Source organism: Camellia sinensis, chromosome 5 (assembly GCF_055761805.1).
Source record: "Camellia sinensis isolate YWXY chromosome 5, ASM5576180v1, whole genome shotgun sequence".
In the NCBI taxonomy this organism is placed as follows: domain Eukaryota; kingdom Viridiplantae; phylum Streptophyta; class Magnoliopsida; order Ericales; family Theaceae; genus Camellia; species Camellia sinensis.
Genome location: NC_138965.1, coordinates 136,354,744 through 136,368,056, shown reverse-complemented (window position 1 = coordinate 136,368,056; position 13,313 = coordinate 136,354,744). Strand labels below are relative to the sequence as shown.

Sequence of the window (13,313 nt, the reverse complement as noted above, 5' to 3'; positions counted from 1 at the left end):
AGCCTAGCCCTAACTCGGAGGCACTCAAAATGACTCGGTTGGCTTTAGAGCAGTGGCTCGACTAAAGGCCCTTCTAGGATTGCCCTCCAAAACGCTCAACTATACATAGATATATAAAAACAAAAAGCTAAAACCCAGTGAATAACATTAACGTAAAGAGGTTAGTGAACGAATTCCAAATCATATCCGTAAAACAAATCATACCACAATCAACCATATCAATCTCATATCAGAACATAACATACTAGTACATTCCACAGAATGTAGCACATATCGTCTTTCGATTAGAGTAATCGGTTCCCGATACCGATTAAACACATATTACCACAATGAAGTGGCTAACGAGATCTCGTATCATATATATGTCATGGACCCGCATTTACATGCCGTCTCCCATGACTTGGGATTATCTATGGATGCCATAATAGATTTGCAAATAGGACATTTGTTCACATAATCAAGATAAACATTTCAAGAAACCATAGCTTATCGATAATAGTTAAAACATAATTTATATCAACATATCTTTACAGAAATATTACTTATAGTGGGCTTCCAAATCCGGTTGTTTGGTCTTCGAGTCTTGACCTACAAATACAAACATTCATAGCACAATTTCTCAATACACATATAAGTCATGCAACTAGTTCTTAACCTTATTCAATTGTCTGTTACTTGTTCGTTCAGTTATTTCTATTTTTATTTCAATTTCTTTTATGCTTATGAGATGCTAATGGATGTAAATGACATGTGAAAATCATGTAAATGAAGAAGGCTCGGAAGTCAGAAAACAGAAAGAAAACAAAATTGAAAAATCTGCCTTGTTTGGCCGCACGTAAAGTGACTTGGCCGCTCGTGTGGTGGCCTTGGCTGCACGAGTGGTGGAACTTCATAATCAAATTTTGGCCGAACCAAGGTTGGCCACTCGAGCGGTGGCCCAGGCCGCTTGAGTGGTCTGGGTACATTTTCAATCCGAAATTCTGCTCTTGAATGGAACCTTATTCTTTCCAAAAACAAACTTCATTTCCAAGTATTTAAAGGCCAAAAACTTATAAAAACATGTTGAATGCAACATATCTAGTTTACACAAAATCATAACTTTAAAACACAATCTAATGCCCAATTAAGCAACCCAAAAATCATGAATTACATGCCCAAACCCAAATATGTAGTTAAAAGCTCCAACTCAAGCTTTCATGGAGGAATTGCTTTCAAATCTTAGAAACTATGCAAGAAAACAAGTTTATGAACATGAATTACATGATTTGATGCCATGTATGTAAAGTTATAAGCCAATTTCCTTTAATTATTGCCATATGTGCTCATATATGCTTTCTAGGTCAAAATACAGCACGACACTATGTTCATGAGTTTATATATGTCTTAGCTCCATATCAAGAAATTAATAGGAAATTCCTACCCTTGACTGTTGATCTTTGAAGCTTGTTTGATGTCTCCTTTGTTTTTCTTCTTCTCTTCTAAGTCTCTAGAACTCTCTCTCTCTCTCTCTCTCAGATTTTTTTCTTATTTTTGTGTTGAGTCAACAACTAAGGCACGTATCTATATCTCTATATATTTGTTTAAATAATGAGCCAAACATGACTTAGCGAATCAGACGAAATTAATTTTCAATTAAACTTCCCAAATGGCTCTGAAAATTTCCATTAGCATATCAATGTACCCAATTTCAGTTTCTGAACCCATTATGGTTGTCAATTTTAGTCCCGAAGTTGTAACCTCAACAGATATTTTCCCAATTCAAACAGATATTCTCAAATTAATTCATATTATCGCATAATTAAATAAAGATAATTGTGACACGTACTTGGGGCCGTTACAGTTTGAGTGGTTGAGGTTGAGATTAAGGTTGAGGGAGGACACTGATAGACAAGTAGCTATAGTGGTTTCGGATTTAGGATTTGGAGTGAAAGATGAGGGTATTTTGGGGAGAAGGGGATGTGCACTAAGTGAAAATTAAAATTTAAAAATTATTTAGTGTGTATTAAGTAAGGATGTGTATAAAGAGGAATAAGTGTGTAGAAATAGTAGCTCTCTAATTCATCGTAATGAGAAAATAGGTATAAGAAGATTAAATTATGGTAGAAATGCAATTACCCAAAAATAAAATGTTGAGAACTACCCCAAAATTTCTTATAATATCACCAACCACTCTGGACTTTTAGGATAGAGTTGGGTTTTTCTCATATTGGGATCTCAATAGACATAATTTAAGGGTTTGTAAGGTCTAGCACAAATCTTGTTTTGATGATCAGAATCGTTCATTTTGTAAGGATCGCAATTTATATTATTCATGATATTTTTTAAAATGATTTGATAATCGTAACCTTTTATTTTATCGCATTTGACTCTAGAAAAACAGATGATCTATTTTAAATATATATGTGTCGTCTATTTTTTTGAAGATAAATTTAATAAAATGAAAAAGTTGTAATTGTTGGATAGAATTAAATTTTTTTATAGATAATATACCTTATGAACTTTCCAGAATAAATAATTCAAATCATCGAAACAAAATCTGTGTTAATCCTTACGGACCCCTTACATTTTGGGACTATCTGTTACAGTTTTTGGGGATAATTATACTTTATTTTGATTTGAAAATCTGTACCATACTGTTTAATACAACTTCTATTTATAATTTATTAGGCAAAATTAACTTAAAACAAGCTCACCAAACAGGGCCTCTGTCATCTTCAAATCCAACATGAGAGAAGTCCAGCATGGGGATGGCAATTGATAACCTAACCTACGGGTATCCTTGGAGACTCAATCCATATACATGGATTTTCTCCATTTTTTTATTGTTCGTCAAGTCGGGTAAGTGATATTTTTTAAATCTCTACCGGAGATGGGTACCCACTAATTTCCCCATATAGTTTTTTTTTTTTAGGTACATTGAAAATTAATTTCTCCATATGTTATCACACTACTTTGTTTACAACTAGAGTTCTAATTCTCACTGTCTCTCATCCTCTCACTACAACAACGACGATTTGTAATGACGACAATCTAACTACGACAAGACTATGATTATCGATAAAAAACGCACGATTAATCATAATCAAAACATGAAAATTAAAGACACAAATGTACAAATTTTCAATTAAGGTGATCACTAGTTAAAATGAAAATTGAGAAATTCAATCTAAGGTTATCATCAAATCAGAGAGAAATTCAATAAAACAATTGTAGGAGATATTGAAATAAGAAAATTCATTTCATAAATGTAAATAAAAATTAAAAAAAAAAGAAAGAAGAAGATGAAAATGAGAGCAACAACTCACATTCAGATTATCGATGATCAATGTATAGAGAGGAGAATAAGATACATAAAATTAAAAAAAATTAAAAAAGAAGATGGAATTTTTTTGTAGGAATAGAATTTTTCTAAATAAATTTAAAAAATTCTAAATATATATAAAATTTGATAAAAATAATATGACTACATTAACTAATACGCAAATGATATTATTGTTAAGTCAAATAAAATAAAATAAATTTGAATATATATTTAATTTTGGTTGTAAATTTTAAAAAAATAAAGGTAAAGTTAAATTAGAAAAAATCCAAACCCGATAAAGAGGATAGTCCCATGGGAATTGGGAAATGAAAATAAATAATTATGAAGAAATGGGAATTATTCACCCCCATTAATCCCTATTGCCATCCTGATCCCGCATTTTAGGATAATTCACAGAATCCAGAGAATAGTTTTTCAGACAGATAAAGCAAAAATGGGAACAGTAACAGGGCCATGGAAGCAGTTGCTCCTCAACGCCTTGGATTCCAATTCCGCCCTCAAGCACTCTTCTTTCTTCCAGCTTGTACATTTCTATACATTCACACATATATATATCTATCTATATATATATATATACATACCCACCGTTCTATTTTAATCGATTCGTTTGCTTTTGTTTTTCCCAAATCGTTTCTAATCAATCCTCTGTTGTGGGTTTTCAGGCAACAATCGGATCTAATGGAAGACCCTCCAATCGCACTGTCGTTTTCAGGTCTGTGTCTCTCTGTGTGAATTCTTGAATTTTTTTATTGAAATTTGTCAAAACGATGTTTTTATTGTGTGCAGAGGGTTTGAAGAGAACAGTGACAAGATGCGAATCAACACTGATTGCCGAACTCACAAGGTTGTTTCTCTTTTTGATTATTTGTTTTTGGGTTTTAATTTTTATTGATGGATTAGTAACAGATTTTGTATATAGATGTTTAAGCTAAATTTTTTATTAATAGTTAGTATAGAATATGCGTGTGTTCAAATTGTGAGATGGGTTTTTATATTTGGTTAAACATCATTGGTTAGAGTTGATTTTTCTACTTAAAAAATGCAGATTGATGATCTCAAGCATTGCCCATTTGCTGAGGTAATTCATCTTTATTGAGGTATTATTGCTCTTCCATGTAATCTTTGTGTTTATGTATTTATTTATCTTCTCACTGGTGAATTGCGTCAAGTAGAATTGCTGAGACTTGCAAATTTATTCGAAGTTTGATTTTTTGTGGTTTAGATATGTTGGTATTTTACTGATTCATGGGAGCAATTCCGGATTAATGGAAGAATTGATGTGGTTGATGGGTTATGTCTTGACCCTCTCAAGCTTCAGGTGCCTTTTGTTCCAGTTTCCAAGCACACTGCAAATGCCATTTCTTATTTGTTTGTTATATATTTTTGATTGCTGAACTAATTGTTAACTTGGATTATCACATTCATCATGATTGAAAATTCTAATATTAATCTCTCGATGTAGACATAAAATGTGTATAGAAATATGAAAAAATTGTGTACAAACGTGTAAAATGTATGAGAATATGTAGGTGTTGTCATTTGATCAGCCTTGCGAAATCTCAATAACTACATGGCAAAGGAACTTTTGTTGTTTATGTAGGTGGCATTGGGACAATGGAACCTTTCTTTTCTTCCTTAGCTCCCCTTAGGATAAGAGAGAAATAGCAAAGGTACTTCAGCAATATTGAAAATCAACACAAGGCTCAAAAATGATTTGTTAATATAATGATGTAATAAAATACAAATATATTGTAACACAAAAATGTGGAATTTGTTATTATTTATATGTTGTGTCTTGATTTTGAAAATTCTTTTGTTGACATGTACATATCCATGTCCTTGTTCTTATGTTGTATTTGTGCTTCTTATCTTACGAATATTTGCATTTTCTGTTATACAATCATACCTCAAAGACTAGAAAATAATTTAGTAGAGACTATAAATTTCTTATCATAGAACCTCAAGGCGAAGCATAGTTTATGTATAAGAAACTCGGATAGCCGTCCTTTTCAGCTGTCTGTGTAGATGTAATACAGTATAATTCTTTTTTTGGGGGGTTAATATGCTTGTACCTCCAGCTGCTGAAGTAGTATCTAAGCCAGATTGTCTTGTGAGGTTACCATCACTCATACTTGGACAAGAGAAATTTTGGTGCTTATAAATGTATCTTTGCTATTCCATAATGACACTATCTACATGCTACAATAATGATTTTGCTATTGTTAGTAGCTTTCACTAATCTTTCATTAAGACAACATATGATTTTGATTCTAAAAACATATAATGCAGCAAAGAGAGAAAGCTTGGTTTGCTAGTTCTGTAAAATCAAGACTGCAGTACTTGGGGCCCAATCCCGGGCTTCCCTCTCTTGGTGAACAATCGTCCTCAGAGTCCTCTCTAGATCCTTCTGCTGGCCCAGTTGATGCGTTTTGTTTGCTCGTACTAGATCCTGACCAGGTCCGAGGTCTTCTCTGCTCTTGTATTTGTTTCCTGCTATATTTTTTTTTCTTTTTCTCCTCTCTTTAAGCTGCTAAATTTGTTTCAACCACAAATTTTATGGATTTTGTCTTTATGTCTAGGTTGATTACTTGAATTTGAAGATTAATGAGAGGCTAACCTTTTCATCCAGACAGAACCTCAATGGTGAGAAGTTTTGGAGCTCGGAAAGAATTAACCCGTAATATCTTTCTTATAATATTAAGATTCTAAGATTGCAATTACATGCCATTGTATTCACTAAATTTAGATGATTTGATTGTCATGAAATCTATAATGTTTTCCACAATTAAGAAAAAAAACCATTTTCTTGAATAGAAGAGGAATGTATTTGTGCATGCTTGACTCTGCTACGAGTCATTACTTTACTCTAATCATATATTTGGTTTTGTTTTCATTTTTTATTTTCATTTTTTGGAAAACAAATAAATCTTGTTTAGCGAATTGTTTCGACAAAATTTTCTGAAAGCAACGCCTTTTAAGAAAACATAAAGAAAAAAAAAATGTTGTTTTTGATGCTAAAAAAAATGAAAACATTAAGAAATCTATTGGCATTTTTGAGTTTTTCATTGTTTTTATTTCCGAAAACATGAAAAACAAAAACACAGCGAAATATTTGGAGGTCAAAATATATGATTGTTTAGAAAATGTTATTATTGTACCAAAAGTAGTAATTACCTCTGTAAGACCTTTGAGGTAATGCATAGGAAATGTACGTGAGCCTCCCATGCAAAGCATCTTGCCCATATGAGTATTTCAACAAATGTCCAGATGAAACTAGAAAGTTGGAGGAAAGCCAATTGGAGAACTCCAAAAAACAAACTTGTATATACACACACATACACACACACACACATATATATATATATATATATACATTTGAAGTGAGGAAACTTGTATAGTTCCCACCTAAATTTGTGAAATACTCATTTGAGTAGGGCTGAGCAAGAAATCTGTATAATCTGTAATCCGATCCGGTCCAGTCCAATCCGGTAGGATTAGATTGGTTTTTTGAATCCATGGTTCGGTTCTGGATTAGAAATTTAAAAATCCTCAGGTCACGAATCGGTTCTAAATTGAACCTCATGGTTTTGGATTGGAACCTATCCGAACCGTATACATTTAGTCTATATTTATACCATATACCTTCCCACATAATATCATTTCTTGTTTCATATAGAAGCTAAACACCAACCTGATTCACCTCACACGCCACTCAGCTCACTTACTCACTACTGCCTCTCACACTCTCATCTCTCTCTCTCGATATTCTTTCTCTTTTCTTTTTCTCAGACACTTTCCGATCATCCATCTTAGATCTTCAACCTCACACGCCGCTCACTTACTACCTCTCATACTCTCATCCATCTTTCTTGGTACTCTTTCTCTCTCTCTCTCTCTCTCTCTTCTCTTTCTCAAACACTCTCAGATCCTCTATCTTTGATCATCATCCATCTCAGATCTGTAGTTGTAGCTCTCTCTATTTTGGTGAGTTCCTCTCGCCTCTCTCTCTCTCTCTCTCTCTCTATATATATATATATATTATATTTTGTTTTTGTGAGAATCATGTTTTGTTTGCTGATTTTTCCAGCTCCAAATTTGTCACATTTGATGTCTTGGATGAAATGTTTGATGTCTTTGATGATCTGTTTGGTGATTTTTCCTTGTGCTTATATGTTTTTGATGATGAATAACATTTTTTATCTGTTTGATTGCTCTGTTTTTTAAGCCATATTATTATTTGATAACTTTTATATTTTATTTTTGTGGGAATCATGTTCTATTTGCTGATCTTTCGAGCCCCAGATTTGTCATATTTGATGAATGTTCTGTTCTATTTTGTTTTTAAGCCATATTATTATTTTGTCACATTTGTTGAATGTTCTGTTCTATTTTATCACATTTAAAGCAATCCAACACTTTGCTTTGTGTAATGTATATCTAGTTTTAGGAGAACTTTGCTATGGTTATGTTTTTTAGAAATTAAAATGTTCTATATTTTTTTATTATTTAAATATATAAATTTGTGATCCTAAACTGATTCAATTCGTGTTTAAATGGATTGGTTCAGATTGGTTCCACGATTTAGACGAATTGGATTGGTTCTAATTTTTCAGGAACCGTAGATAATGGATTAGTCTTGATTTTATCTCAATCCGGACCATGCTCACGCCTTACATTTGAGCGAGAGGCCTTAGTAAGGGCGGGATTGAAGCTTTTTTTTCATTTAGGTTAGGGTAAAGTAGGAAAAGAGTGAATTGTATATATATGAAAAATATTAGGGATTCTAAATGTTTTATCAAATGTCTCATATGGATGTATAATTCAGACCATGTGAATCCCATATAGATTACACACTTGAAATGTTTGATGAAATATTTGAAATTCCTTATATGGATTTTTGTATCATATCTACAGAAGACTATTATATTATAGGGTAACTTACACTGACACATCTGAGATTTATATTTATTACAGTTTCTCCCTCACCTTTTGAAAATTACATTTCTCCCATGAGGTTTAAAGTTTCATTACAAATTTCTCCATTAGCAATTTAATTTTTTTAAATACTAATTTTGTCCTTATTAGGTAAATTACATTAACACCCCTCATATTTTAGAAATTAGAATCCCCTCCTTAAGGTTTAAAGTAGCATTACCACCTCTCGGTTAGTATTAGTTGGAAAAAAAAATTCATTGAAAATAAATTTCATTGGAGAAAAAATTAATTGAAAAAAAAATTTATTAGTAAATTTTTTTAATTTCTGTTTAAAAACCAACATAAGCTCATTTTTTTGAATTTACGTTTTTTTTTTTCAAATTTACAAACTGAGATAACCATTTATAAACCAAAAAAATTATCAAACAAGTTTTTTTATGGAAGTTTTTAAAATTTTTGTAAATATAAATTGAAAATTAAAAACGAAATGGGTGTCGTTTGGTAACACTTATGTTTTCAGTTTTTTGTTTATATTTACAAAAATTTTAAAAACTCAAATAAAAATTTGTTTGGTAAATTTTTGATTTATAAATCAGTGGTCTCAGTTTATAAATTTTGTCAAAAAATGTAAACTCAAAAAACATGTTTCCGTGTTGAGTTTTGAGTTTTTTTTTTTTTTTACCACTCAACACTAGCCACCACCTGCTACTATTTTCCACCACCACCCACCTCCCACGACCACTTACCACTCGCCTGCCACCACCACCCGCCTGCCACCCACTAGCCACCACCACCCACCCCTCGTCGCCGCCACCACCACCTACTACCCACCTGCCATCCACCTGCCACTACCATCTATCGCCCAACACCACCACCTGCTACCTACCCATCCACCATCACCCGTCATCCGCCACCCACCTACCACCACCACCCGCCGCCACCACAACCACTATCCACTCGCTACCACCCGCCACTGTCACTCACCTACCCACCACCACCTGCTACCCACCACCCACCGTCACCACTTTCCACCACCGTCTCCCGCCGCCATTTGCCACCACTTGTTATTTTTCACTCTTTTTTATATTTTTAATTTTTTTTAAACATTTTGTCAATTACCAAACGCGTTTGTAATTTATGTTTTTCTAAAAATAAACAAAAATCAGTTTATAAAATTTTTGTAAATATAAACTGAAAACGTAAACGTTACCAAACCAAACAGGCTTCCGATAATAAAAATGTCGTAAAATTAACAAATAATTAAATAAGTTACCAACATAAGAAATGATTTATCAAAACATTCTTAGGTTATGTATGATTTGATTTTTAGAATTTTTTTAAAAAATTAAAAATTAATTTGGTTAAGAAATAAAAAATAAAAAAATAATTATCATTTTTATATAATTTTTATCTTTTGAGTGGTTAGAAATAATTTTTTACAAATTAAATTGAAACAGCCACACGTATGTATATAACCTGCCTAAAAGTTAAAATGATAATTATTTTTTATCCTTAAATGATAATTATTTTTTAGTTTTTATTTCTTAACCAAATTAATATTTAATTTTTAAATTTTTTTTCTAAAAATCAAACCATACATAGTTTAAGAATATTTTAATAAGTCATTTCTTACGTTGGTAATTTATTTAATTATTTGTTAATTTTTTAACATTTTTACCATTTGAGAACGGTTTGGTTAACTATTTCGTTTTCAATTTTCAATTTATATTTACAAAAATTTTAAAAACTGTCATAAAAACTTGTTCGATAATTTTTTTAGTTTATAAATAGTTTGTCTCCTTTGTAAATTTGAGAAAAAAAAAATGAAAATTCAAAAAATGAGTTTACGTTGGTTTTTAAACAAAAATTTAAAAATTTTACCAACAAATTTTTTTTTTCAATTAATTTGTTTTTTCAACTAATACTAACCGAAGGGACAATTGGTAATGCTATTTTAAACATTAGGGAAGAGATTGTAATTTATAAAATGTAAAGGGTGTCAATATAATTCACCCAATGAGGACAAAATTGATATTTTAAAAAATTAAATTGCTGAGAAAAAAATCTATAATAAAATTTTAAATCTCAGGAGAAAATGTAATTTTTAAAAAATAAGAGAAAGAATTATAATAAATATAAATCTCAAGGATGTTAATGTAATTTACTCTATATTATATGTTATTACCACCGAGAGGGAACAGGGTCACTGCTGTGCGTGAAGCACAGCAGTGACTGTGGTGCATCCATTTAGGGTGTATTATAGCCTTATTTTTACAATCCAAACCGTTAATTTTGTAGGGTTTGTTGAGTACTTCATGTCTACCAAAAATCATATTAATCGGATATCAAAAACTATATAATCGAACTGCATATTATTTATGTTATTTTTCAAAATAAAACTTATTAGTTATTTTTTTGGTTACAGATTATATAGTTTTTGATATCCGATTAATATGATTTTTGGTAGGCATGAAGTACTCAACAAACCTTACAAAATGAACGGTTTTGATCATAAAAATAAAGTCATAATACACCATAAATTGAGGAACTACAGTCACTGCTGTGCTTCCTTTATCCCCACGAGAGACGGTTGTACCAACCTCGTGTTAAGGACTTTTCTTTGGGTAAGTAGCATGTGTTAGAGGGCTGTTGGGGTGTTAGAGGATTGTTGGGCTGTTAGCTACGTGTGTATTCTTTTTATCATGGCTTCGTTTAGGCGGTGGTTTGATTTTTTAGTTTTTTAATTTTTTTGACGATTTTAATTTAAGATTAAAAATTTTGATTTGGAAAAGATTTTTAATTTTTTTGTGAGATAAAGAATGTAATAATTATAGATTTGATGTGATATTTTATCTTATTGTGTTAAAAAACTTATTTTATTTTTTGTGATTATTTTAACCAAAAAAAATCACAAAACCTTCTTCCCAAACATAGCCTATGTAAAATTTAGGTATTTTTGCCACTTAAACATGTTTCAGTTTGAGTTCAGATCCTCTCTAACCTTCTTCTCTCTGGGTGACGGTGTAGATTGGGGCACGTCACTCCAATAAAAATCTGCGGCTGAGATTAATTAAAAAAAATTCAATTAATTCATTGACACACACGTTCCACCACTCACACTCACTCTCTCTCTCTCTCTCTCTCTCACACACACACACACACACACTCAACTCACTCTCTCTCTCTTTTATTTTTAATAAGAAATAAAAAAGTTATTTTAATTTTTTTCATTTTATTTTCATAAATATATATATATATATATAATTTTTAATATAAAATTTTAATTTTATAAAATTAATCTCATTGAAAATATACCTTTAAAATGAGACTAATATTAAATATATTTAATAAAAATTTAAAATAAATTCAAAGTAATTACTATGTTTAATTATATTTTCAAATTATTATTTTTTAAATATAAAAATTATTTTGATGAAAATAAACACACACAAATTATATATTTTTGAAATTCTCAAAAACAATCTCCATCGTAAAAAAAAATCATATGAAAATAATGACTTTTAATTTAATTTTATTAACTAAATGAGTTTATAATTTTTTTAAAGGAAATAATAAACACACAAATTCAATTTGTGCATAAGTGCAAATCAAATATGTTTTTTTTTTTTAAACACAAATTTAATCTGTGCATAGTGCAAATCAAATATGTTTTTTTTTTTCTTTAAAACACAAATTTAATATGTGCATTGGTGCAAACCAAATTTAATATGTTTTTTTATTCTCTTTAAGAAAAAAATTATAAACTCGTTTGGTTAATAAAATTAATTAAAAGTCATTATTTTCATATGATTTTTTTTTGAAATGAAGATTGCTTTTGAGAATTTCAAAAATATATGATTTTTGTGTGTTTATTTTATCAAATTAATATTTATATTTAAAAAATAATAATTTGAAAACATAAACATAGTAATTATTTTTTATTTATTTTAAATTTTTATTAAATATATTGAATATTAATCTCATTTTAAAGGTATATTTTTAATGATATTAATTTTATAAAATTAAAATTTTATATTAAAAATTATATATATCTTATGAAAATAAAATGAAAAATATTAAAATAGTTTTTAAATTTTTTATTAGAAATGAGAGAGAGAGAGAGAGAGAGAGAGAGAGTGAGTGAGTGAGTGAGTGTGGTGCTGTTTGGTGTAGCTGTTAAAATAGATTATAGATTATAGCTTAACAGATTATAGATTATGACTTTAATCAGAAGCTGTTAATCTGTTTGGTATAGCTGTTTGATTATAGATTTAAGTTGCTGAGTAGTGTTTGTTAAATAAGCTGTGAAGTAGCTTTTTTAATTAACTTTTATTTTTTATTATTCACTATTTGTCTACATTTCTCATAAAAAATAATAATAATATTTTATAGTTCATTTGTGTCTTTTTCTATTTTTAAAAAAATAAAAAATAAAAAAATCTAAGAGTATAACCGTGAATTAATATGTCCACAGCAGAAGCTGATAATCAGAAGCAAGGGGTGAGCAGCTTCTCAGAATCAGCTTTTTTCACTTAAAATAAGTTGTTAGAATCAGAAGCTGTTTGAAATAAGTTTAACCAAACAGTCCAAAATAACTTTTTAAAAGTCAAAAGCCATAAGTTGGCTAAAAAAAGCCCTACCAAACACCCCTTGTGAGTGGTGAGACATGTGCGTGTGTCAGTGAATTAATTGAATATATATATTTTTTTAATCTAATTTCAGTTGCAGATTTTTATTGGAGCGACGTGGTCCAATCTAGACCATCACCCGGAGGGAAGGTTGGAGAGGAGCGCTAAGGCCTTGTTTGGTTTAGTTTTGGGAAAAAAATTTGGAGAAAATTTTTAAAAATTTTGTTTGGTTTGTAATTTTTTTCAAAAAATTTTCAAAATCACTTTCTCTCTCCTACACATCAATCAATTACTTTTTCTTCATCCTCTCTCATTTTCAATCACTTTTTCTCTTATATATATCTACTCAACTACTATCAAATCATCCCAAACTCCTAAACTCTAAAACTATTTTCAAAATATACAACGAAACAAACTACAAGAATTTC

At 30.3% G+C, this 13,313-nt stretch overlaps 1 protein-coding gene across 2 annotated transcripts; it reads left to right on the top strand.

Annotated features, from left to right (window-relative positions):
- Positions 1 to 3,600: 3,600 nt before the first annotated feature.
- Positions 3,601 to 6,156, top strand: LOC114314648 (Pyridoxamine 5'-phosphate oxidase family protein). 2 transcript variants are annotated; one of them, XM_028261117.2, is made up of 7 exons: positions 3,601 to 3,845; positions 3,985 to 4,034; positions 4,109 to 4,166; positions 4,368 to 4,400; positions 4,545 to 4,640; positions 5,612 to 5,779; positions 5,902 to 6,156. In XM_028261117.2, exons 1-7 carry the CDS (start codon positions 3,756 to 3,758, stop codon positions 6,001 to 6,003), a joined length of 597 nt encoding a protein of 198 aa, XP_028116918.2. In that variant the 5' UTR covers positions 3,601 to 3,755; the 3' UTR covers positions 6,004 to 6,156. The 2 variants fall into 2 exon arrangements, with proteins under 2 accessions (XP_028116918.2, XP_028116919.2); XM_028261118.2 differs by lacking the exon at positions 4,545 to 4,640 and having other exon boundaries at positions 3,642 to 3,845.
- The last annotated feature ends 7,157 nt before the right edge of the window (positions 6,157 to 13,313 follow it).

What these genes read in the sequence shown, in the direction of transcription:
- LOC114314648 (XM_028261117.2), top strand. Translation starts at nt 3,756, where the DNA reads ATGGGAACAGTAACAGGGCCATGGAAGCAGTTGCTCCTCAACGCCTTG. An exon ending in AATCGCACTGTCGTTTTCAG is followed by an intron (nt 4,035 to 4,108) that starts GTCTGTGTCTCT and finishes TATTGTGTGCAG; the next exon opens with AGGGTTTGAAGAGAACAGTG. An exon ending in TCGTACTAGATCCTGACCAG is followed by an intron (nt 5,780 to 5,901) that starts GTCCGAGGTCTT and finishes CTTTATGTCTAG; the next exon opens with GTTGATTACTTGAATTTGAA.